Raw genomic sequence first — 26,489 nt, forward strand, 5'->3', positions numbered from 1 at the left:
TGTGCGTGTTTGGTGTGTGTGTGTGTGTTTGGTGTATTGGTGTGTGTGTGTTGGTTTGTTGTGTGTGTTTGTTGTGTGTATTGGTGTGTGTGTGTGTGTTGGTGTGGTGTGTGTGTGCGTGTGTGTGTTGGTTCGTGTGTGTTGGTGTGTGTGTGTTCTGAAGATGTTTGTTTTCTAAAGATGTTTGAGTTCTGAAGATGTTTGTTTTCTGAAGATGTTTGGGTTCTGGTGATGTTTGGTTCTGAAGATGTTTGTTTTCTGAAGATGTTTGTTTTCTGCTGATGTTTGGGTTCTGCTGATGTTTGGGTTCTGATGCTGGTCGGTCTTTTGACTGGTGTATTTTCCTGTTGGGGTTTTGTTGTTGTTGGTCAGGTCACAGTGTGTGAGCCGTGGGTTGCTTTGTTGTTGTTATTTGTTGTTATTTGTTGTTAGTTGTCGTTGTTTGCATTCTTATGCTTTGTTGTTCACTATTCTGCCGCATGTGTCAAAGCACTTTGTAAACCCTCACCTATTTAAATAAAGTTATTATTATGATATTCTTATTTTTATCTGATGTGCATTTCTTCATTAATTATTTTTCGATGCTCCCTGGCACTCACAGGTTTCCATACAATGTCCATTTCCACCAGTGATAACAATGTGAGGGGGCGTGGCCACGTCAGGTTAGGCTGTCACTCTCATTGGGTAAATAACAAACCACCCACAGACTCTGCACCGAGAACTTTATCGTTACCGGAGCTGCTGAGCGGGTGAACTTCACCGAAGGGCTCTCGGTAACAAGCGGGCGCTGACCTGTGAGAGGGCCGGACTCGGAGCGTGTCTGCCCGCCTGCTCTCTGCTGGAGGAGCGTGTTAGCCGCTAACACCGCAGCTAGCGGGCTAACTAGCCGCTAACATAGCAGCCACCCGCTAACACCGCAGCTAGCGGGCTAACTAGCCGCTAACACCGCAGCTAGCGGGGCTAACTGGCCGCTCCGCCCGTGTTGAGCTCACAGGTCGGTGCGTGTGATGCTAGCAGCGCCGGGGATTCTTTAAGAGAGCTTCTGAGTTAGATTCATGTTCAGGGATACTCCAGAGGTGGTGTTATTCCGCTGCATGATTCTCCCCCCCCTCTCTCTGTCGGCGGATCTTCACATGCTAACAGGGATGTGTCTCAGCAGCTAACGGAGCTAGCTCAGTGTTAGTGAGGTACACGCTGTTTCACCTGTCCTCTATGTTACCTGTCCTTTGATGCGGACACGGAGCATGCAGCTGGGGGAGAGGCTCCTCACCAGGAGATAGGACAATAACCTGATCTACGTTTGGGACTGAGAGGCTGACTTAGCACAGATTGTTTGTGGTGTCGGAGGAGGTTCAGGATGAAGAAGTTCTCCAGGATGCCGAAGTCAGAGAGCGGGGGGCTCGGAGGGCAGTCCGGGAACAGCTGCGGGGTCAGCAGCTACCTGGGCAAGGTGTTCTCTGTGGGCAGGTACCAGGTGACTGTGGAGGAGCTGGTGGCAGAGGGTAGGTACTGTGTTATCATCAACAGTGTGTATAGATTAGAATAGAATAGAATATAATTTCTTTATTGATCCCAAACTGGGAAATTGTGGCGTTACAGCAGCAGGTTGTCCAAACACACAATATGAGCAAAAAACACAATATTAGCAAATTTAAACACAATATAATATTAAATACAAAGTAAATAAGTACTAAAAATATCAAAACTAAGAATGGGAATATATACAACGAGGATTTAACTAAACATTACTAGTCTTAAATAGGAAGATTAAATATGAAAGATTAAATGTAAATGTGCAAAAACAGAGTCGTAAATGGACAGTATTGACATAAGTTAAAGTGCATGAGTGTAGACATATAGTAAGAAGAAACTATACAATATAACTGCGAGTAGACAGACAAATGAAGTGAACATGAGTGCAGGGATAATTTGTAAATTGAACATGTGCAGTGTGTTAGCATCAACATAATATTTAAATGAGTAAAGAATGAGGATAACAAATCACATTTGAACCTGATATCAGAAAGATATCGCCTCTTAATTTTTCTTCGGTGACTTTAACAAACTCAGGTTTTCAAAAGGACAGTGAGTTCTGTCAGATGGGGCCCTCTTAGGGAGGTTTCCTACGGTTGTAGCAAAATTAGAGCGTTTTCAACCACTGCTGTGGTTTACAGTTTGTCAGCCTTTGGGGGGGGGGGGCATTCTGGCCTGGGGCCCCAAGCAGGTGCCTGCGTTACCTGTTGACAAGCCGCGCCTTGGAGAGTTGTGTTTTCTGGCACGACTTCATCGACTACAAAAGAGAGAGAAAGCATTGCAGCAGCATTTTTAGTATGAAGATCGACTTTATTGGAGCGCCGTGTTTCGGCTTGTGGCCTTCATCGGGGTCATGATGACCCTTCAGAATGCAAGTGTTGCTGGAGCTTTTTGACCTTCTTCAAAGTCCTTTCACAAATACGTTGGCAACATTTCCACCTTTGTGCAACTTAGTCAGAGCTCTCTCTCTCTCTCTCTTTGTTTTGATAGGACAGAGGATAGAGTCAGAAATCAGAGAGAGAGAGAGAGAGTGGGGCGTAACATGGGGGGAAAGGAGCTGCATGTCGGACTTGAACCCGGATTACAACCTCTCTACATGAGGCGTGTGCATTAACCATTAAGCCATCAGTGCCCCTAGAGGACATGTTCTTAAAACTAGTCTCATCCCTTTATCTTCACACCGCTGAAGACGCTGTCTTAACAGAGAGATCACACCGTGTGTCTTTAGTCTCATGGTTTCTGGCACTCTCCGCCTTCCCATTTTTGAGGTGACTCCTCCCCCTTTTACAGACTGCTGCATGGTCGTCTCTCCGCAGAAGAAGCTCAGATTCCCCCTAAAACATCTAAAATCTCTCAGACTGAATGAAGTAGGTCGCTCTCCTCTGACGCTCTGAGCTGTGTTTGCGTTCTAAACTGGGGCACTGGGGATGTGGTGTATAGCTGGAGTTAGAGCTGCTCCCTTTCCTCCATACAGCTGTGCTTTACATCCTGCTTCAGCTGGCTGAGGGTGGGGGGGTTGGGGGGGTGGGGTGACGACGGTCTGAACCTCCTGGGTCAACAGCATGTAGAGATGCAGAGATCTCCATGCTCGGTTTGTTTTTGTGTCAGGACGACTTAGAGTCTCTGTGCAGCCGCTCAGCTCCATGAGAGACGGATCGTTTTTATTTTATTAGATTACTCAACAGTTCAACAAGTAACAACAGAGCTCTCTGGACTCGCACAGAAAGAAAGACTTGTGCAATGACAGAGCAACCCGAGGACGCCAGCGGGCTACCAGGAAGTCTCAGAGATGTCCTTCACACTTTCACAAAGTTCTGTGTTTAAAAATACGGGAATCTCCTCGCTGCACCAATAAGGAAGTGAAAGAACAACAACAGCTGCTGTTTCACAAGACCAGAGCTGACGGCAGCGTATTCATTAAACATGTGGTTCCAGCAGCGAGACACGGTCATAGTTTCATGGTTGTTCTTAAAGACCTGTCGTCTGACGTGTTTTAGAACGAGACAATGTCTGTTTTTTAATCATCCAGAGACTCACAAAGAACTGAAACTATAAAAACATCTTCTTCATACTACAGACATGAAGCAGACAAATATGAAACCAAGTCACGAGAAGCTTCAGTTTGAACGAGGCGCCATCGCTGCACCTCAATCAGTGAATTAAGTACAGAATAAATAATAAATAAAAGTTTGGAAATACATGTACCTGGGCGGCCCGTCTGAGTGTCGTGTAAATGAGGGAAACACTGAATGTTTAGATCGAGATCCTGATTTTGTTTAAAGATAAGGCCCCTTGTCCACCCGGGCAGTAAAGCGCTGGTTGTGCGCTAGGGAGTGTTTGCATGAAGCGTTTGTGCGCTCGAATAAAAGCGCTGGCGACCGTCCTGTCTCTGACAACAGTCGGATGAAACGAAAACAAAAAAGGCGGAGCGCTCAGAAAAAAGACGCTGGAAACAAGTGTTATATTTTTTCAGCCTTTGAACGTGACACCAGAAAAATTTTTGTACATCATGAGGGGACGTGTTGTGCGGCTCGTTTAGTTTGAACATTAAAGATAACGAACTACTCGGGACTATGAAACTGTCGGAGGGTTTTTAGTTCGAGGTCGACTCAAGAGAACAAACCCGAGAGATTCACGACGAGCTGGCGAGGACACACGCTCACAGGAGAGGTCATTCTTAATTCATGAATACATTTACTGTGCAGTCAACACACACAGTATACGTTTAAATAAATAATAAGTTAATATTCAGCCAGCTGAAACTATAACGATGTTTGTCGGTCAGAGTGTAGACGTGACAAGTTACAACAAGCTGCTGAGTCAGAGAGGGAGGGAGAGAGAGGGGGAGGGGGATGGGGAGAGAGAGGGAGGGAGAGAGGGAGAGAGAGAGGGGGAGAGGGTGTTTTCATATAGTCATGTGAAGTGTCTGTGGAGCAGGAGGTTACAGCGTGACCTTTGCGCATCGTTCTGTCCCGAGGTTGTGCAGTTACAGTTTGGTTTCTTCTCTGTGTGTGTGTGTGTGTGTGTGTGTGTGTGTGTGTGTGTCTATAGTCCTGGTTGCAGGGTTAGTTTATAATTCTGTTACCATGACGACCCGATGGGTCCTCATGTCTGTTCTCCTCATTCAGGTCTGTTCTCCTTATTCAGGTGTGCTCATTCAGGTCTGCTCATTCAGGTCTGTTCATTCAGGTCTGTTCATTCAGGTCTGTTCATTCAGGTTTGTTCATTCAGGTCTGTTCTCCTTATTCAGGTGTGCTCATTCAGGTCTGTTCATTCAGGTCTGTTCATTCAGGTCTGTTCTCCTTATTCTGGTCTGTTCATTCAGGTCTGTTCATTCAGGTTTGTTCATTCAGGTCTGTTCTCCTTATTCAGGTCTGTTCATTCAGGTCTGTTCATTCAGGTCTGTTCTCCTTATTCAGGTCTGTTCATTCAGGTCTGTTCATTCAGGTGTTCTCCAGCAGGTGAACCACTTTGATAAAAGTCAAACCCACACAGCAGAAGAAGCCTCTGAAACAAAGTCTGCTGGACTCAGTGAGTCATTTCCTCCTCGTCAGTCTGTGGTTTCTCTGCACATATCAGTCAGAGAACACACGACATGACATGAACAGGAAGCATCTGTGAGCCCGTCCATATCTCTACATACGCACTTAATGTTCGCTTTCAATACTTTTTGATATCGCCTGTAAGGCTGTCGCAGTAGCCGCTGAAATGAACTACAGCGGTATTAAGAAGCCAACCATGGAGAACGGGGGCTACCGCCACAACCACACGTGAAGTCACCTGACCTCGTGTTCAGACGGGTACAATGGCAACTTCCGTTTCTGGGGGCAAGATAAGCTTGCGCCATGTGACATTTCTCACACTCAGGGTCAGAGCCGGGATAGAACCGGGCGAATTTGCTTTTAAGAACTACTTTGCATTGTAAGACCCCGAGACGGGCACGAACAGGGGACGCGTGAACACAAAGCAGCAACCCCTGGTGTTTTAAAAATTAAGCCGATGTTGAAGTGTAAAATCCTGCAGTTCCTGGAGTGTCCACTAGAGGCTGGCTGCAGAAGCACAGGAAGTCACATACACACCCATTCTAAAAAGCCTGTTTTTACAGCAGAGATTAACATGTTTACAGCCTGGTTCAAAAAACCAAATAGGTGTGATTAGCTCATGTCTCGATGGACACACACTGTACGGGGGGTGAATGTTTTGATGACTCATCAGTTTTGATTTGATGAAGGATAAGAGTTATTCACAATAAGGCGTGTAGCTGACCTGATTGACAGGTGGGCGCGGTGTAACGGTTTGTCAGGAGGTTTAAAACCCGCCTCAGCTCCAGCTCTCAGCCTGTCGTTAGGTTGACTGAAAGTTAGACTGAGACAGCATTTCCAGCATGGAGACCGCCATCGATGGGACTCCGGCGCCCCCTGCAGGAACAGACATTAATATTTACAGTCTGTGATGAATACGTTTCAGAAATATCTGCGAGAACTCAATATTTATATCTATGTTAAGTTAAACACAATTTATCAGAAGTCTCCTTTAAGTAAAAAAAGACCCAGCTCGTTATGAACACCTACGACCTTAACGATGATGATGACGATATTTAGGAGGGTTTTGATGATTAGAACTCTGAAGAACAGCTGTCCGTGTTGTTGTTGACGAGATATTAACTTTAATTATTTAAATAAAAAAGTGCTCTGCCTCTGGAAGCTCCACACACACAGTCAGACACGCACACAGTCAGACACGCACAAACAGCGCTGTTCTCCCCCACTGGCTCAGCTGATCCCCTCTCTCCTCTGTAACGCCTCTGTTACTACCTCTGAAGACGGGACGGGACGGGGGGGTCACTGTGTCCCCTCATTGCGCCTCCTCTATGTTCAGATTGAAGGAGAAACGTCACAGGGGCGTAAACTTCGAGACCTTTTGATTCATTTTGATCTCTGAAATAACGTATCGTATTGTTTTTAAACTCGTGGTATCCAAACTGGCAAAAAACAAACAGCTTCTCTGAGAACATGCTGACTCAAACACAACCAGCCGGTATCTGTCCGTCAGCAGAAACACACGGGTGTGTATGTGTGTGTGTCTGCTGATAGTGTTTGTGTGTGTGTGTGTGTGTGTGTGTGTGTGTGTGTGTCTGCTGATAGTGTTTGTGTGTGTGTGTGTGTCTGCTGATCGTGTAAACATGAGCAGCTCAAACAGAGTTTTCATGCAGACAGCCTCTCTCTCTGACATGAGGTCAACCCTGTCATACTTTTTATCACCACAGTCTGTGTTTTAATGATCGATGTAATCAAAGAGAAGAAAAGCTTTAAGTGATCTACAGATCTTTGGTCACGCTTTAGCTTAAAGTGAATTCTGTTCAGGGCTGAGAGACAGCGTTTGAATCGACATGACGGTGATGAAATGTTGAACGCAGCATCTTCCCCTCTAAATATTCAGATCTGTCGCTCAATCGCATAATTAAAAACTTTAAAGATCATAAAGTGTGCGCCGTGCTGCTTTCACCTGAATGAAGTTCGAGCTCCGTCAGTCTTACCTCCTCTTAATTCTTTTTAAAGATGACCTGTGTGTGTGTGTGTGTGTGTGTGTGTGTGTGTGTGTGTGTGTGTGTGTGTGTGTGTCCAGGGGGGCATACTGTACAGCTGATGAATGGGCACATTGTGTGTTGTTGTAGCTCTGCAGAAAGACTGCTGGTACGACGCAGCGCTCGCTGTCTTTGTGCAAGCTCATTTCCCCCCCCCCCCCCCCAACGGCACATGAACTTTATTCTCCCAACTCATCATCACCACATCTGAGCTGAGCGCGACCACGAGCAACAGTGGGCGTGGCCTCGGAGGGTCACATGGAGAAGGTCTTTGATAGAAAAGTCCACTCCAGCATTTCATTGAGCCCGTTCAGTGGCGCTGACGCTCTCATGACGTGATGATGTGGATGCAGCACGCTGGAGGAGCCACTACTGCTCTCTAACAAAGGAGGATGACCTCACACTGAGGGAGCCGTTACAGGAAGTCTTCCCGTCTCATGGTGGATTATTTATTCTATAAAACACTCTTCACCATGTTTCTCTGACAATAACGTGTGTCTCTAGTCCGTCTACAAACCCCCCAATCATGAGAAAAGTCCATCCTCTCCGTCTTCTGCCTGCTCCACTTTTCAGAAAATGTGTGCTCAAACAGGCCGTTTGGAGATTTTCCCTTCATGACATCACAAAGGGCAGTAGCCCCTCCCCCAGGTGGGTGACACTCCCACAGCTAGGTGTTTGTTCTGCCCTCTGAGTCTGCCTTCTCACCGTAAACAATAGGACATGGAGCGAGAAGGCCTGAAACACTCAAGCCCTTCCAGAGAGGGGGCGTGGTCAGACACAGCTCATGCTGATCCATTTTAGTCAAACATTAAAGAGAGAGTAAGGACTACAGGAGGTAGTGGGAGTTGTAGTCCAGCTGTTTCTCTTATTTCTATGTCAGACTGATCACCTCATCAGGATCCTACTGTAATAAGGACCAGAGAAGAAGAAGACATGTTGGAGTCCGGGTGCAGAATTTGTCGACAGCTCGTTAGGATCGGGTTCACGTCTATTTTTAGGCCGACATCGTCCGACACTGAGGGGTTTTGTGAGTGTTCAAACAGAAACGTGGTCACTAAGTGGAGTCCTCCCGATGAGGGCGTTTGTGACTCCAGGATATTAAACTTGATGTGATTCCACTAAGAATCAGGCGATGGCAGCTGGTATGTCGTTAGCGTGGACTTTTACTGTCCACACAGAGGCATGCTGATACGTGATTGGTCAGTACAGCTCATGCTACAAATGTCAAACAAAGAGAATCCAGAGACCCCTGAGAACAGACTTTTCAGACTCTTTCTCGTTCTCTCTCTCCCTCTCTCTCTCTCGTTCTCTCTCTCTCTCTAGTTCTCTCTCTCTCTCTCTTTCTAGTTCCCTCTCTCTCTCGTTCTCTCTCTCCCTCTCTAGTTCTCTCTCTCTAGTTCTCTCTCTCCCTCTCTCGCTCTCTAGTTCTCTCTCTCCCTCTCTCTCTAGTTCTCTCTCTGTCTGTCGTTCTCTCTCTCTCTGTCTCCCTCTTTCTCTCTAGTTCTCTTTCTAGTTTTCTCTCTCTGTCTGTATCGTTCTCTCTCTCTCTTTCTCGTTCTCTTTCTCTCTGTCTGTCTGTCTTGTTCCCTCTCTCTAGTTCTCTCTCTCTCTCGTTCTCTCTTGTTCTCTTTCTCGTTCTCTCTCTCTCTCGTTCTCTTTCTCTCTGTCTATCTGTCTGTCTTGTTCTCTTGTTCTCTCTCTTTCTCGTTCTCTCTCTCTTTCTAGTTCTCTCCCTCTCTTTCTCGTTCTCTTTCTCTCTGTCTGTCTTGTTCTCTCTCGTTCTCTCCCTCTCTTTCTCGTTCTCTTTCTCTCTGTCTGTCTTGTTCTCTCTCTCGTTCTCTCCCTCTCTGTCTCTCATTCTCTCTGTCTCTCGTTCTCTCTCTCTCTTTCTTGTTCTCTCTCTCTTTCTCTCTCTCTCTGGGACTGAAGCTTCTGGTCTGCTCGTCTTTGTTTCTGACGAGCTTAAGGTCACAGTGGTGCATGCTGGGTAACTCTTCAGACCCTCTTTAGACCTCCTCCTCATGTCTCACTTAAAGGCTCTGCACCGCCGTGTTTCTGTTTCCTGTCCTTAACGACACAGACTGGTCTCTCTCTCCCTCCTGCTGGTTCCCAGTTCAGACACAGACTGGTCTCTCTCTCCCTCCTGCTGGTTCCCAGTTCAGACACAGACTGGTCTCTCTCTCCCTCCTGCTGGTTCCCAGTTCAGCCAGAGACTGGTCTCTCTCTCCCTCCTGCTGGTTCCCAGTTCAAACACAGACTGGTCTCTCTCTCTCTCCCTCCTGCTGGTTCCCAGTTCAGCCACAGACTTGTCTCTCTCTCCCTCCTGCTGGTTCCCAGTTCAGACACAGACTGGTCTCTCTCTCCCTCCTGCTGGTTCCCAGTTCAGCCAGAGACTGGTCTCTCTCTCCCCCCTGCTGGTTCCCAGTTCAGCCACAGACTGGTCTCTCTCTCCCTCCTGCTGGTTCCCAGTTCAAACACAGACTGGTCTCTCTCTCCCTCCTGCTGGTTCCCAGTTCAGCCACAGACTTGTCTCTCTCTCCCTCCTGCTGGTTCCCAGTTCAGACACAGACTGGTCTCTCTCTCCCCCCTGCTGGTTCCCAGTTCAGCCACAGACTGGTCTCTCTCTCCCTCCTGCTGGTTCCCAGTTCAAACACAGACTGGTCTCTCTCTCCCTCCTGCTGGTTCCCAGTTCAGCCACAGACTTGTCTCTCTCTCCCTCCTGCTGGTTCCCAGTTCAGACACAGACTGGTCTCTCTCTCCCCCCTGCTGGTTCCCAGTTCAGCCACAGACTGGTCTCTCTCCCCCTCCTGCTGGTTCCCAGTTCAAACACAGACTGGTCTCTCTCTCCCTCCTGCTGGTTCCCAGTTCAGCCACAGACTTGTCTCTCTCTCCCTCCTGCTGGTTCCCAGTTCAGCCACAGACTTGTCTCTCTCTCCCTCCTGCTGGTTCCCAGTTCAGACACAGACTGGTCTCAGCTGACCTGTTAAAAACAAACCGCTCTTTGTTGATCCGTCCGCTCTGCTCATCGGTCTGTTTGAGTTTGATCCACACGGCTCAGAAAACCTGCTAATGAGAGAATGACTGTCCAATCAGAGGACACACACACACACACACACACACACACACACACACACACACACACACACACACACACACACACAGACAGGTCCGGTCTTGCCTCTGTTGAAACTGAGATAATCACAAAGATTTGTTTTCTGCAGATGTGTGGCTCTAACGTGTCGTCTTGTGTGTTTTTTTTTCAGGAGGGTTCTCGGTGGTGTTTCTGGCTCGTACGCACAGCGGCGTCCGCTGCGCTCTAAAGAGGATGTATGTGAACAACGTCCCCGACCTGAACGTCTACAAGAGAGAGATCACCATCATGGTGAGGCGCACGCCACGCTCTTCTTACGAGCGTTTAATTTAACCACATCTCTCCTGTCCTCTATCGAGATCACCTCTCCACTCAGAGAACCATGGTTACACATCGTAACCTCACATTTTTAATAACTCAGGTTATGACATCATTTGTCTCTTTGTGTGATTCAAGAAAAACAAAGACTAGAAAAGTTTAGGTTTGGTTGTCCCAGGATCCGACCAGGTCAGGTTGTCTCTCCTCCCAACACTTCCTGTCTCTCTTCAGATGTGATCCAATCAACACAAAGAACACAAACAAAGGCAATAACAGAGAGGACTAATTAAATCAATAAAGAATCTCAGATTTACTTTCTGAATATAGGATTAAAAACTGAAGACAAAGAACAAGATCATTTTCAGTTTCAGGATAACAGCTGGTGTCGTCAGTTCTGGATTTTGTCTTTATATAAAATAAACATTTATTACGGTCTGTATGGTCTCCTAACGTATAAACCCGTTACCTATAGCTTACCTGTAGCTTACCTGTGGCTTACCTGTAGGTCACCTGTACGTTACCTGTAGGTCACCTGTTGGTTACCTGTAGGTTACCTGTACGTTACCTGTAGGTCACCTGTTGGTTACCTGTAGGTTACCTATACGTTACCTGTAGGTCACCTGTACGTTACCTGTAGGTCACCTGTTGGTTACCTGTACGTTACCTGTACGTTACCTGTGGGTTACCTGTAGGTCACCTGTAGGTTACCTGTTGGTTACCTGTGGTTTACTTGTTGGTTACCTGTACGTTACCTGTAGGTTACCTGTACGTTACCTGTGTATCTGTAATGACCTCCATGTGACTTCCTGTCTGTAGAAGGAGCTCTCGGGTCATACGAACATTGTGGGTTACCTGTTGGTTACCTGTAGGTTACCTCTGGGTTACCTGTTGGTTACCTGTAGGTTACCTGTAGGTTACCTTGGGGTTACTTGTTGGTTACCTGTACGTTACCTGTAGGTTACCTGTACGTTACCTGTAGATTACCTGTAGGTTACCTGTACGTTACCTGTACGTTACCTGTAGGTTACCTGTACGTTACCTGAAGGTTACCTGTAGGTTACCTGTACATTACCTGTACATTACCTGTAGGTTACCTGAAGGTTACCTGTAGGTTACCTGTACATTACCTGTAGGTTACCTGTTGGTTACCTGTACGTTACCTGTACGTTACCTGTAGGTTACCTGTTGGTTACCTGTAGGTTACCTGTACGTTACCTGTAGGTTACCTGTACGTTACCTGTACGTTACCTGTGTATCTGTAATGACCTCCATGTGTCTTCCTGTCTGTAGAAGGAGCTCTCGGGTCACAAGAACATCGTGGGTTACCTGGACTCCACCATCAGCCCCGTGTCGGACAGCGTGTGGGAGGTGCTGATCCTCATGGAGTACTGTAAAGGTACGCACAGGTGAACAGGTTATAAACACAAACATGCTCACCTGATAAGATGAAGACTGTTGACCTGATGGTGAATTTAAACCCCGCCCCCTCTGGCGTTTAGCGGGTCAGGTGGTGAAACAGATGAACCAGCGTCTGAACGTGGGCTTCAGCGAGGCCGAGGTCCTCCACATGTTCTGTGACACCTGTGAGGCGGTCGCTCGTCTGCATCAGTGCAAGACGCCCATCATCCACAGAGACCTCAAGGTGAGGACACACCTGTATCTCCTCCTCCTCCTTTGTCTGTCTGTCTCACCTGTCTGTCTCACCTGACTGTCTGTCTCTCCTGTCTGTCTGTCTCATCTGTCTGTCTGTCTCATCTGTCTTACCTGTCTGTCTCACCTGACTGTCTGTCTCTCCTGTCTGTCTGTCCCTCCTGTCTGTCTGTCTCACCTGTCTGTCTGTCTCTACTGTCTGTCTGTCTCACCTGTCTGTCATACCTGTCTGTCTGTCTCTACTGTCTGTCTGTCTGTCCCTCCTGTCTGTCTTACCTGTCTGTCTGTCTCTCCTGTCTGTCTCACCTGTCTGTCTCACCTGTCTGTCTCTCTGCAGGTTGAAAACATCCTGTTGAACGATCAGGGAAATTATGTGCTTTGTGACTTCGGCAGTGCAACGCATAAAGTTTTACAGCCTCAGAAAGACGGAGTGAGCGCCGTGGAGGACGAGATCAAGAAGTGAGTCTAAATGTTCCGCACGCTGCTCGCTGCTCGCTGCATCAGGTGTGTGCCGTTTAGACGGCGTGCAGGAGTTCCTCTCCTACAAACAGGATGATGAAAAGGCCACCAGGGCCACCGTACATGACATCGGTTGACCTTCAGGGCCACCGTACATGACATCGGTTGACCTTCAGGGCCACTGTACATGACATCGGTGACGCTCTTTTGATTCCATTAGTTTATAGTGAAAAACATTCAGTGGGGCGCTGGTGGAGCAGTGGTTAGTGCGAGCGCCCCATGTATGGAGGCTCTTCAAAGCGGGCGGCCTGGGTTTGAATCCAGCCTGTGGCTCCTTTCCCGCATGTCATTCCCTTCTCTCTCTCTCTCTCCCTGATTTCCGACTCTATCCACCGTCCTATCTCTCCAAAAAAAACAAAAAAACATTCAGTGATGTGATTGACCTCAGCCTGTGTATGTGTAACCATGGTAACTCCTGTCCACCTGTCACAGGTGAGCTTTGACCTGTAGTGACCTCTCCCTGTTGTCTCTCAGGTACACAACGCTCTCCTATCGCTCACCTGAGATGATTAACCTGTACGCAGGTAAAGCCATCACCACCAAGGCTGATATCTGGGTAAGAAACTGTGTGTGTGCGTGTGTGTGCGCGTGCGGGGTATGTGTGTTTTGCATCCTGCAGGACTTGTTAGTCCAACAGGACAGGTTCATGTCTCCCTCCACCTCTCTCTTCAGCAGTCGGGCAAAAATATCCACATAACAACTTTATCCCTCATTTCCTGTTGTTATGTTCATGCCGAGTAGCTAGCATGAGTATTCTCTGTCTTTCAGACGGAGAATACTCATGCTAGCGGCTACGCTATTATCTGATGTGATACTTCCTGTTTTATTTTCGAGGGAGAGTTTCTTTAAAGCTCTTTTTTGTGCTCTCCCCCTCTCCCCCCCTCTCCCCCTTCTCTCTCCCTCTCTCTCCCCCACACCCCTCCTCTCCCCTCTCCCTCCCTCTCTCTCTCTCCCCCCTCCTCTCCCTCTCTCTCTTTCCCCCTCTCTCTCCCCCACACCCCTCCTCTCCCCCCTCCCCTCTCCCTCCCTCTCTCTCTTCCCCCTCCTCTCCCTCCGTCTCCCCCTCTCTCTCCCCCACACCCCTCCTCTCCCCCCTCCCCTCTCCCCCCTCCTCTCCCTCTATCTCCCCCCCTCTCTCTCTCCCCCATCTCCCTCCGTCTCCCCCTCTCTCCCCCACCCCCTCATCTCTCCCCCTCCTCTCCCTCTCTCCCCCCTTCTCCCTCCCTCTCTCCCCCTCTCTCTCCCCACACCCCTCCTCTCCCCCCTCCCCTCTCCCTCCCTCCCTCTCTCTCTCTCTCCCCTCTCCTCTCCCTCTCTCTCTCTCTCTCTCTCTCTCTCTCCCCCCTCTCTCTGTCTCCCCCCGCCTCTCTCTCTCTCTCTTCTCTCTGTCTCCCCCTCTCTCTCTTCTCTCTGTCTCTCTCCCCCCCTCTCTCTCTTCTCTCTGTCTCCCCCCGCCTCTCTCCCCCCCTCTCTCGCCAGGCTCTGGGCTGCTTGTTGTACAAGCTGTGTTTCTTCACGCTTCCTTTTGGGGAGAGTCAGGTCGCCATTTGTGACGGGACGTTTATCGTCCCGGATAACTCCAAGTTCTCCTTCAAGCTGCACTGTTTGATCCGTAAGTTTCTCATCGTGTCGGCTTATCATGAATATAATGTTTTTATATTTAAAGGAGATGTCAGTCTGGGAGACCTGCCGGGTAGCGTTTGCATTAGACATGACATTTGAGAGAGCTTCCTGGTGGGCGTGTCCTACAACTTTGCTCCATGCTTTGCTCTGATTCGTCGCCACGCTCTTGTAACATTTCGTTCAGAGCAGCAGGAAACCACGCTCGGGGATCACGCCGACAGATCGTGCAGAGGTTTAATACGGACGTCCAACATCGTCACATGAAACGTGTTTAAAGATGATCAGCAGAACAGATCTCCTTTAAAATCTTAATGACGCCGTCTACAAGCTTTTAGTTTGTCACAAACTTTAAACTTTGATTTGATTCTCGTAAAAATCAAACGAGTCCTCCACACTTAGGGTGGTTACACATGGGGGACTCGGGCCCGGATCCCGGTACACTTGACCCCAAAGTCCGGTTCATTTGATCGGTGCGAACACAAACGTACTCGGGTACTGCTTGAAGAGGCGGTCTCAGGACTTTTCATGTGAAAGCAACCGTGTTTAAACGGGGAAGTGGAGCGCCCTATGACCTGATTCTAAACATCAGTTATTTTCCAGTCGAGTGACCGTCTTCTCTTCATAAAATATCTTTTCCACAAGTGTTTGCTAACTGAGGGATCAACACAGTAAAAGTGTTTTTATCTCTGCAGATCTACAAAAGTTATCTGTGGACTTTTCAGTATCTGATTTCTTTTCTACCTGAAATTGATATCGGTATCAGACCCTAAAATCCTGTATTGGTCGGGCCCTAGTTGATATTTCATAGTTTACGTTTACTTTGTATCAAACGCTGCCTCGTCTTTCCTGCGTTCACTCTCAGCCCGTCTGCATCACGTCACCCATAGAAACCTTTTGCACACTTTAGACGTTGTGTTGGTCGTATTAGGAAATCAGACACATTCTTTGATTGGCTCCAAAAATATGTTGAAGTCCCACTTTGAAATATTCCTCCTCATGAATCACTCGTGTCCAGTGTCCAGTCGACCCGCCACGAGAGTCCGAACGCACTCGGCTCACGGTTTCTCTCTCAGCAGCTTCGGGTTAAAAATCTGATCTGAAGCTTTGGTACTTTTTAAAACAATCAAAGGTTAAAATAATCGACCGTATGGTTTTAAACCCAGAGGTTTATTTCCCTTACGTCAGCCCAGAATCAGTTTGATTCTCCGCTTTAACCAGAGGAGTTAAATTCATCTGTCTTGACCCTGTTTTTACTGTTCTAGAGGAAGACCCCGGGGGGTTAGAGAAGTTTGAGGCCGACAGTTTAAAGTGACTCACAGAAAGAACAGGAAGTGAACCCTTCAGCCTGTTTGAACCAGTTTGTCCGTCAGTCGTTAACGGCCTCTATGATGAAACTTCTTTCACTTCCCCCTAACGCCGCCCACAGTGGATCCTCCTGTCTTCCATTATCTAGCCAACAGCTCCACCTGGTGGACAAACACAGAGCATGCACACCATCCACAGTTTATTAGACTCAGCATGTTGTTTAAAGTATCTGTGTCTCTTCTTTTCAGGATACATGCTCGAGCCGGACCAGGAGAAGAGACCAGACATCTACCAGGTGTCCCACTTTGCCTTTAGATTAGCAGGAAAAGACTGTCCAGTGCCAAACCTGTTTGTAAGTCTCCACTGAGGTCGTCTTAATGTTCGATACTTTTTAATACCAGGTAAAACAGTACAGTCTGTTTATTTAAAGGGGCATAATATCCCCCTCCTCCACCTTTTCAAACAGTCCCCCTGTGGTCTAAATGAAACATCTGTGCTGTGCTTTGGTCAAAATATAACATGAATCAAGCACCAGAGGAGGTTTGTGACCCTGTATAAACCAGCTCTCTCAGAACGCTCTGTTTTGGTGTGTGTGTCTCTTTAAATACAATGAACCCCCCCCCACCCCCCCCTCCTCTGTAGAGAGAATAAAAATGGCGGACCAGCTCAAAAGTTTTGTTCTAAGCTGGAGGTGGAGTTCATGGGTGGAGATACCAGGGGAGGGGAGGGGACTTTTTTTTTTACCTGAATCCCACTGTGACATCACAAGGAGAGCACATTTGAAACGGAGCATTGTTCTCTGTGTTGTAAGACTTATGCAGACCACAAACACTGGATGGATTTATTTAACATGTTGTGGGTCTGTAGACACTTAGGTTACCCAAATATATGTTCAGAAACACTAAAGAAGAGGATTTTTCATCATATGTCCCCTTTAATGATGGATAATAAAGAAAAGGACTGAAGCTTTACAAACACTACATCTATTTGATCAGCCAGGTGTGTAGGAGAGAAATGAATCCATCAAAACCTGAAAACAAACTCCTGCACGCTGTCAATAAGACAAACATGTAATTTATACAGAGCAGGAGGTTGTCTGCTATTTTTGAGAATGTAAAAGGTCCGATGACCCGATATCAAGTATCTAAGACTTCCGTTTCTCTTGTCATGGTGTCAAAATAATCTTCCAGTGTTTTTCCAGAACTCTCCAATCCCGACGTCTCTCCCTGAACCGCTAACAGCGAGCGAGGTCGCCGCTAAGAAGAGTATGACGAAAGCCAGGTACTGTTTACAGACAGACAGGTACTGTTTACAGACAGACAGGTACTGTTCACTGACAGACAGGTACTGTTCACAGACGGACAGGTACAGACAGGTACCGTAAACATTAACATCTCTCTCTGCAGGATCACAGAGGCTGTCGGTCCCACAGAAACATCGATCGCTCCCAGACAGAGACCCAAAGCAGCCAATAGTAACGTCTTACCACTCACCAACACCGTCACACCTGTGAAGATGGGCGGGCCTTCAGCGCCCGTCAGTAACGGACAGAAAGGTACCTTTTAACAATGCGACTGGTAACAACATAGATCTTTAAAATGTATCCATCAGCTGTGTCAGGCTGGTGGTTTCATGTGTTCTACCTGTCCTCTCAGCGCACTCACCTGGCTCTGTGATTGATGCTGTGTTTTTTAAACGATATTAATAACTCTGTACCTGTGCGTACCTGTCCTCTCAGCTCACTCACCTGGCTCTGTGTTTGATGCTGTGTTTTTTAAACGATATTAATAACTCTGTACCTGTGCGTACCTGTCCTCTCAGCTCACACACCTGGCTCGGGGCAGCCGTCCATGCAGCAGCAGCAGCAGCAGCAGCAGCAGCCCAGCAGTCAGCAGCACCGCGTCCTGCAGCAGCTGCAGCCTGGTGACCTCCGTCTGCAGCAACTACAGCAGCATCATCATCATCAACAAGCACTGCAACAACAACAACAACAACAACAACAAGCAACCGCTCAGCAACTCCAATACCTCCAGGTAAATACCTCCAGGACACACCTCAGGAGAGGCTGAGAGCCAATCAGAGGGTTTAGCCCATGCTGCAGAACCGTCAGCCTCACAAACTGTAACAATACACCAACTATACCTTCCTTATGACCCTATAATCAAACAATGTTGATACCTGTTTATCACCATGGCAACGAAAATAGAAGTCCCAGGCAGCCAGTGGCGGGTAATTTTTTATTCACAATAAGATAACAAAGTTTCGCTGTCAGTACGCCCTTTGAACTCACGTGTTGCCTCGGCCTCGCGGTCATCTTTTGTTATTGTTTTGTCTTGAGACCCCCCTGGTGGTGGAAGTTAGGATTTTAGTTTCTTCCATGACAGAACTCAGAATCAGATCCTTGGGTCCAGTTTATGAAAGAAAGCAATCATGTTAATTAAAAGACGTCCTAGGCGCCAAATACTCAGGGATTGTTTGTTACCAAAACTTGCAGGTGCACTCTGCACATTGTGTAAACAGCACAAAAATATTTGTGTGTTTGTGCTGTTTGGTCCTTGAGTTTTTTATTTTATTTTTTTATTTAACCTTTATTTAACCAGGTAAATAACCCATTGAGATCAGGATCTCTTTCACAAGGGTGACCTGGCCAAGATCATAAAAAGCATTACATGATAAAGAGACAGTTTACAAACAATAAGTTAGGAGAGAACAACAATTTACAACGTGCAAATTGATTTACAGATAAAGTGCAGAATCTTGATCACGGATTACAATTCAGAAACACATCAGGCACTGTCCAATTGTCTCGTGTTTTTTTATCTTTTAAAGGTCCCATATTCTGCTTTTTCTGGTTTTATATGCTCTTTAGTGTGATTTCCAAGTGTCCTGTGCATGTTTAGGCACAGCTATGTGCAAAAAATCAAAGTCCGTGGACACGCGGCTTCTCCTACGTCCTCCTGTTAGCTGTAGTATTAGCCTCATGTAACGCTCGGTTCTAGCCCCCTCCATAAAAATTTGTCAGTCCGACGTCATTGTCAGTGTGAGATCACTGATCTAAGCCCATTGGCTCGTTGTGGCAAGCCCTGTGACGTGTGCTGAGCAACTGACCAATAACGACAGAGCGGATCGGCAGACCAATCAGAGCAGACTTGGCCCACGTGGGGTCTAACAGTGTGGGCTCAACAGAGTGTAGCTGACGGACTCAGAGCGTAGAGGGAGCAAGGAGGAGCAGTACATGAAAACAGACACTTTTTTCGGACTTTCGCTATTGTGAACGTACAAAAGTAGGTACATAGATTAAATATACGAACCCCAAAAAGGGCAGAATATGGTCTCTTTAAGATCGAGCCAAAGGCTTCAAGCGAAATGAGCTCGGCCATTTTCAAGTAATTTTGGAGAAAGTTCCACGCGGTGGGAACAGCAAAACTAAACGCTCTTTTCCCGCTCTGTTTGATTCATTCCTCTCAGTTTAATGATAAAAAAGTCACAGCTTTAAGACTAACAGATTATCTCGTTTTGAAACCCTTGGTATCAAAAAGTATGGCGGTTTAGGATGTCCTGAGCACCTCTGTGGTCACACACACTTAATGACGTTTTAACCCTCTGTGTCCCTGCTCAGTACCAGCAGGCTGTGCAGCAGTCTCTGCAGCTCCAGCAGCAGCAGCAGCAGCAGCAGCAGCAGCAGCAGCAGCAGCAGGCGGCTCTCCTCCAGCAGCAGCAGCACATGATGATGGCGCCCGTCTACCAGCAACAGGTGGCTCAGGCTCAGGCTCAAGCTCAAGCTCAGTACGCTGCCATGGTGAGTCCCTTCACACCTCTCAACCTGCTGCTGCTGTAGTGGACTTCTTTATCTTAAAACTTGCCTTCTCGCTGAAGCTTCTGACAGAAAGTGCTGACAGGATGTGAGAGCAGGAGTCTGATCCAAAGCGGCATAAATAGTCCGACGAGCTGACGGTGAAACACATGGAGACGCAGCGTGAAAGCACAGCTCTGAGTCCTTCATTTAATGTCACAACGCCCTGAAGAGTGTCTCCGTTCAAAAACACTGGCAGTAGACTCGCTCGGCAGGCCGTGCCAAGCAGACGCTCGAACTTCCCACTGACTCGCTCCGAACACTCAGAAAACTCGTATTTACGCTGCGACTCCCATCAAACACACAAACACGGGTCCTCCACACACGCACGCACACGCTGTCAGGGCGGAGACATTTTTAGTCTGTTTCCCTCCGAACGAGCACCATCTGTTTTATTTCAGAGGCAATCTGTCCGAGGCGAGCCACGAGGGGACTGAACAGAGGGTGAATCAGAGAGTTTCTGTGTGCAGCTTCCTGACATATGAAACACACACTCTGTTTATTCCCTCCATACCTGCTCAGGGTCCTCTCTCTCTCTCTCTGTCTCACATGCTCGCTCAGACAAGACGTCATGCAGAGCTTCAAAAGAGTGAGCAGACAGAATCCGAGTTAAAGGAGGCCGAGCAAGATTGACCTTCAGATTAAGATCGACTTTAAGATTAAGATCGAGTTTCAGATTAAGATCAACCTTCAGATTAAGATCGACTTTAAGATTAAGATCGAGTTTCAGATTAAGACCGACCTTCAGATTAAGATTGAGTTTCAGATTAAGACCGACCTTGAGATTAAGATCCGAGTTTCAGATAAGGACCGACTTTAAGATTGGGATCGAACTTCAAATTAAGATCGAGCTTCAGATTAAGATCAAACTTCAGATTGGGATCGAATTTTAGATTAAGATCGACCTTCAGATTAAGATCGAATTTCAGATTAAGATCAAACTTCAGATTGGGCTCGACCTTCAGATTAAGATCGAATTTCAGATTAAGATCAAACTTCAGATTGGGATCGAGCTTCAGATTAAGATCGAACGTTATAGAGGAGATTCATGTTTTTCAGTTTGTTCTTTCGTTCTGTTTGACACCCCTCCCCTCACTGTGAACCCCCCCCCCCCCTCCCCTCACTGTGACACCCTCCCCTCCCCTCACTGTGACCCCCCTCCCCTCCCCTCCCCTCACTGTGACCCCCCCCTCCCCTCACTGTGACACCCTCCCCTCCCCTCCCCTCCCCTCCCCTCCCCTCACTGTGACCCCCCCTCCCCTCACTGTGACCCCCCTCCCCTCCCCTCACTGTGACCCTCCCCTCCCCTCACTGTGACCCCCCTCCCCTCCCCTCCCCTCACTGTGACCCCCCCTCCCCTCACTGTGACCCCCCTCCCCTCCCCTCACTGTGACCCCCCTCCCCTCCCCTCACTGTGACCCTCCCCTCCCCTCCCCTCACTGTGACCCCCCCCTCCCCTCACTGTGACCCCCCTCCCCTCCCCTCCCCTCACTGTGACCCCCCCTCCCCTCACTGTGACCCCCCTCCCCTCCCCTCACTGTGACCCTCCCCTCCCCTCCCCTCACTGTGACCCCCCCCTCCCCTCACTGTGACCCCCCTCCCCTCCCCTCACTGTGACCCCCCCCTTCAGCTCTCCAAACCCAGAACTGATTTCTAACAACATTCATCATCTTTCTGATTCACTGTGAACCATAAAATCAAAGATCCTCCCTCATCCCCCCCCTCCCTCTTCTCCCTCTCTGCCTCCCCCCACAGCTGCACCAGTACCAACAGGCTTTTGTGCAACATCAACAACAACAACATCAACAACAACATCATCATCAACAACATCCTCCTCCTCCTCTTGCGGCTCAGCAGACGCTCCCCTACATGTCCTCCCCCCTCGAATTTCAGATCCCGCTGGGCTCCTTTAGCTCCACCACACCCTCTGCTGGACCTGCTGCTGCACCTGTGCTGGTGGGGGGGCCGTCACCTGTGCTGGTTGGGGGGCCGTCACCTGTGCAGATCGGGGGGCCGTCACCTGTGGATCCATCATACACTAACTCCAGGTAAGGTCTCCTGAACATCTGGCTCCTATTGGTTGATCATGGGAGGAACCTTTAGGGACCAGGAACCGAGTGCTCCAGCTGTCCATCCTGCATCCTTGAATTATTTGCTTCTCTGCTCTGTGGTGCCTTTATTCTGAAGGCGGGCAAACTGAAGTGTGGTGCTTTTATTTTGAAAGTGGACAAACAGAAATGTGGTGCTTTTATTTTGAAGGTAGGCAAACTGAAGTGTGGTGCTTTTATTTTGAAGGTAGACAAACTGAAATGTTGTGCTTTTATTTTGAAGGTAGACAAACTGAAGTGTGATGCTTTTATTTTGAAAGTGGACAGACAGACGTGTGGTGCTTTTATTTTGAAGGTAGACAAACTGAAGTATGATGCTTTTATTTTGAAAGTGGACAGACAGAAGTGTGGTGCTTTTATTTTGAAGGTAGACAAACTGAAGTGTGATGCTTTTATTTTGAAAGTGGACAGACAGAAGTGTGGTGCTTTTATTTTGAAGGTATACCAACTGAAGTGTGCTTTGACGAGCTGTTGACTCAAATCTCAGGCTCGTCATTAAACGGCTCGCAGTGAGATTTTTCTCTGCTGTTGACAGAGGTCAAAGGTCAACATATACATCATGATGTGGATATTATTAATGTGAGTCTCACCTGTATGATGTCATCTCTGTCCTCGTGTCTCTGCAGTAGGAACTCCCTGCTGGCCTCAGACGGGGTCTCCCCCCCCTCTCAGAGCTGCGGCGCGCTCAGTAACCCCCCTGACATGTCGCACTGGAACCCGTTTGGAGAGGACAACTTCTCCAAGCTGACCGAGGAGGAACTGATCGACCGCGAGTTTGACCTGCTCAGAGCAAGCAAGTGACCTGTCAATCATTTTCACCTCCTCGTTTGTTTGTGTGATGTCAGAAAGATGTTTCAGCTCCGTGTTCTTCTGATCAGAAGAAGAAAAGAGTAAGTCATGTTCCTTCATGGTCTAACCCCCCCCTCTCTCTCTCTCTCTCGTCCACACAGACAAACCTGTGGAGCGAGCAGCCAGTGTGGAAACGGACCGCCCCCTGCAGACTAAGTCCCTCCCCCCTGAGGACCTGTTCGGCTCGGCCCCGTTTGTGGCGAGCACAGGCAAGTCTTAAAGGAGTCCCTGCTGCAGGACCCAGCACTGTGGAGCCCCCTTTGACCCCCCCCCCAGTCCCCCCTCACCTTTCTTAAACCAATGAAGCGTCAGGTGTGTGTTTGTGTGTCAGTGTGCAGGTGAGACAGCTGCTGGTGTTGGAGGCAGGTGTGAATAAATCCACAGATATCAGACGCGGGTCAGGGGTCAGATCACCAGAGACGCTCTAACACACACACACACACACACTTTAGCCCTTTCCAGATGTAGTATCTAAACTCAGCCGTCATCACGTCTTTATACGTTCATATTGATTCAGCCACGGGGTCATATTGTAATACACACACACACCGCCTCTTGGTGCTTTATCAGTAATGTTAATAGCAGCAATAATCTTCTGTGTCGTTAGTTCGAGAATCGTCTGTTACATTAGATTAAAGTTTTTACGAGATCGAGAGATTTAAAGAGAATCTGAGACGACGTTAGAATCTTAGATAAGTTAGAGATAGATGTTCGACTCAAACAACGTAAAGATGCAATAGAACCTCCGAGCACTTGAATGTCGGCGTGGGGAAATGTAAAACGTCTTCTGTTGGGACAAAAAAAAAGGAACCAAACAAGGTTGAAGGGACTTTTTTGTATTTTACACCCAGAGAGTCTGGGCTCCGTCTAATTCCTGCAGGCCGGCATGAAAGAATCAGCACCGACTGATTTCTGATCGGCCGTTAAGCTTTGTGTGTGTGTGATGTCAGAGCGTCATCTGTGTGTGTGCAGGAAAACCCCGTCACACTGTCTAGATTACACACACGCATTCATCCAGTTAAGTAAACATGAGTGTTTTAGTTGCAGGTAAGTTTTCATCAGTTCACGGCATCACTCAGTTCAGTTTTTTATTTTTGTGTGTTTTTTCATGTGCAGACGGCCGAGTCACAAACATCTGATGTGTTCTGGTGGAAGGATTTTTATTACTCTGATTAATTCAACATTAAAGCCAAATAAAAACAATGATAGAGAGAAAGGGGCGAGCGAGCCAATGAAGCTGCAGTGTTGGGACAGAAAACCCAAACGAGCAGACAGACGTGAATCTGATGCATTTTATGTTTTCTGTTGGATTCATCTTCATCATGAAACTTTGGGACCCTTTTTGACTCCCACACGATGAGTCTGTGGTTAGTCTGTGTACTTTGGGCTCGTGCAGACGGATCCGGGGCGGATGAAGATGTCTGGTTTTGTTTGTGTATCAGCTCCTGTATCATCCTGTCGGTGTGAATGTATTCTCTTTATCGAATGTTACTGAGAAATAAAAACGCTTTCAAATCAAAGATTCACTTTGGTTCTTTATTTTTAATCCAGTTTAAAATCTCTCCACCACCTCACACCAGATGTTCCTGACCAACATGGCCGTCTCTGTCTGACCTCTGACTATCACATTTAATGTTTCACTGTAAAATAAACCAGTCTGAGCAGGATTAGAAGCCGCACTAACAGGCGATCAAAGCTCATTGCAAAAAGATTGTTTTTAGGTAAAATAAAAATGATCTCGACTAGAATCCTAAAACAAAAAATCTGATCCTGCACCTTCAAACAAGACCAAGACGTCAACAAGTTACAGAGCTGGGACAAAGTCAATGTTTACAGGTCACAATTAAGTCCCAAGTCAAGTCCTATATAAAGACAGGCAAGTCCCGGGTCAAGTCCCAGATAAAGACCGGCAAGTCCCAAGTCAAGTCCAAGAGAAAGACAGACAAGTCCCAGGTCAAGTCCCAGATGAAGACAAGCAAGTCCCGGGTCAAGTCCCAGATAAAGACAGGCAAGTCCCGGGTCAAGTCCCAGACAAAGACAGACAAGTAAGTCCCGGGTCAAGTCCCAGATGAAGACAAGCAAGTCCCGGGTCAAGTCCCAGATAAAGACAGGCAAGTCCCGGGTCAAGTCCCAGATAAAGACAGGCAAGTCCCGGGTCAAGTCCCAGACAAAGACAGACAAGTAAGTCCCGGGTCAAGTCCCAGATGAAGACAAGCAAGTCCCGGGTCAAGTCCCAGATAAAGACAGGCAAGTCCCGGGTCAAGTCCCAGATAAAGACAGGCAAGTCCAGAGTCAAGTCCAAGATAAATACAGGCAAGTCCCGGGTCAAGTCCCAGATAAAGACAGACAAGTCCAGAGTCAAGTCCCAGATAAAGACAGGCAAGTCTCGAGTCAAGTCCCAGATAAAGACAGGCAAGTCCCGAGTCAAGTCCCAGATAAATACAGGCAAGTCCCGGGTCAAGTCCCAGATAAATACAGGCAAGTCCAGAGTCAAGTCCAAGATAAATACAGGCAAGTCCCGGGTCAAGTCCCAGATAAAGACAGGCAAGTCCCGAGTCAAGTCCCAGATAAAGACAGACAAGTCCAGAGTCAAGTCCCAGATAAAGACAGGCAAGTCCCGTGAAAGTCCCAGATAAAGACAGGCAAGTCCTGTGCAAGTCCCAGATAAATACAGGCAAGTCCCAGACAAAGACAGACAAGTCCCGGGTCAAGTCCCAGATAAAGACAGGCAAGTCCCGAGTCAAGTCCCCGATAAAAACAGGCAAGTCCCGAGTCAAGTCCCAGATGAAGACAGGCAAGTCCCGTGCAAGTCCCAGATAAAGACAAGTAAGTCCTGGGTCAAGTCCCAGATAACGACAGGCAAGTCCCGGGTCAAGTCCCCGATTAAAAACAGGCAAGTCCCGAGTCAAGTCCCAGATAAAGACAGACAAGTCCTGAGTCAAGTCCAAGATAAAGACAGACATGTCCCGAGTCAAGTCCCAGATCAAGACTGCAAGTCCCAAGTCAAGTCCCAGATAAAGACAGGCAAGTCCCGAGTCAAGTCCCAGATAAAGACAGGCAAGTCCCGAGTCAAGTCCAAGATAAAGACAGGCAAGTCCCGAGTCAAGTCCAAGATAAATACAGGCAAGTCCCGAGTCAAGTCCAAGATAAAGACAGGCAAGTCCCGAGTCAAGTCCCAGATGAAGACAGGCAAGTCCCGTGCAAGTCCCAGATAAAGACAAGTAAGTCCTGGGTCAAGTCCCAGATAACGACAGGCAAGTCCCGGGTCAAGTCCCCGATTAAAAACAGGCAAGTCCCGAGTCAAGTCCCAGATAAAGACAGACAAGTCCTGAGTCAAGTCCAAGATAAAGACAGGCAAGTCCCGGGTCAAGTCCCAGATAAATACAGGCAAGTCCAGAGTCAAGTCCAAGATAAATACAGGCAAGTCCCGGGTCAAGTCCCAGATAAAGACAGGCAAGTCCCGAGTCAAGTCCCAGATAAAGACAGACAAGTCCAGAGTCAAGTCCCAGATAAAGACAGGCAAGTCCCGTGAAAGTCCCAGATAAAGACAGGCAAGTCCTGTGCAAGTCCCAGATAAATACAGGCAAGTCCCAGACAAAGACAGACAAGTCCCGGGTCAAGTCCCAGATAAAGACAGGCAAGTCCCGAGTCAAGTCCCCGATAAAAACAGGCAAGTCCCGAGTCAAGTCCCAGATGAAGACAGGCAAGTCCCGTGCAAGTCCCAGATAAAGACAAGTAAGTCCTGGGTCAAGTCCCAGATAACGACAGGCAAGTCCCGGGTCAAGTCCCCGATTAAAAACAGGCAAGTCCCGAGTCAAGTCCCAGATAAAGACAGACAAGTCCTGAGTCAAGTCCAAGATAAAGACAGACATGTCCCGAGTCAAGTCCCAGATCAAGACTGCAAGTCCCAAGTCAAGTCCCAGATAAAGACAGGCAAGTCCCGAGTCAAGTCCCAGATAAAGACAGGCAAGTCCCGAGTCAAGTCCAAGATAAAGACAGGCAAGTCCCGAGTCAAGTCCAAGATAAATACAGGCAAGTCCCGAGTCAAGTCCAAGA

The 26,489-nt window shown here is 47.9% G+C and overlaps 1 protein-coding gene across 4 annotated transcripts in view; it reads left to right on the plus strand.

The window, feature by feature from the left end:
- The first annotated feature begins 665 nt into the window (after nucleotides 1-665).
- Nucleotides 666-26,489, plus strand: part of bmp2k (BMP2 inducible kinase) — a 32,442-nt gene continuing 6,618 nt past the window's right edge. Inside the window, exons 1-16 of one of the 4 annotated variants that reach the window (XM_061038977.1) lie at nucleotides 672-1,502; nucleotides 10,381-10,499; nucleotides 11,817-11,922; nucleotides 12,026-12,168; nucleotides 12,514-12,635; nucleotides 13,170-13,251; nucleotides 14,175-14,307; nucleotides 15,872-15,975; nucleotides 16,825-16,904; nucleotides 17,030-17,178; nucleotides 17,445-17,656; nucleotides 19,243-19,422; nucleotides 21,232-21,524; nucleotides 22,211-22,377; nucleotides 22,535-22,642; nucleotides 23,550-23,953. In XM_061038977.1, coding sequence (XP_060894960.1) covers nucleotides 1,358-1,502; nucleotides 10,381-10,499; nucleotides 11,817-11,922; nucleotides 12,026-12,168; nucleotides 12,514-12,635; nucleotides 13,170-13,251; nucleotides 14,175-14,307; nucleotides 15,872-15,975; nucleotides 16,825-16,904; nucleotides 17,030-17,178; nucleotides 17,445-17,656; nucleotides 19,243-19,422; nucleotides 21,232-21,524; nucleotides 22,211-22,377; nucleotides 22,535-22,642; nucleotides 23,550-23,572 — 2,166 coding nt within the window. In that variant the 5' untranslated portion in view covers nucleotides 672-1,357 and the 3' untranslated portion in view covers nucleotides 23,573-23,953. Of the gene's footprint in view, nucleotides 1,503-10,380; nucleotides 10,500-11,816; nucleotides 11,923-12,025; nucleotides 12,169-12,513; nucleotides 12,636-13,169; nucleotides 13,252-14,174; nucleotides 14,308-15,871; nucleotides 15,976-16,824; nucleotides 16,905-17,029; nucleotides 17,179-17,444; nucleotides 17,657-19,242; nucleotides 19,423-21,231; nucleotides 21,525-22,210; nucleotides 22,378-22,534; nucleotides 22,643-23,549; nucleotides 23,954-26,489 lie in introns of those variants that run through there. The other 3 variants (XM_061038975.1, XM_061038976.1, XM_061038974.1) reach the window with 3 other exon arrangements.

This window comes from Labrus mixtus, chromosome 5 (genome assembly GCF_963584025.1).
Source record: "Labrus mixtus chromosome 5, fLabMix1.1, whole genome shotgun sequence".
NCBI classification, from domain to species: Eukaryota; Metazoa; Chordata; class Actinopteri; order Labriformes; family Labridae; genus Labrus; species Labrus mixtus.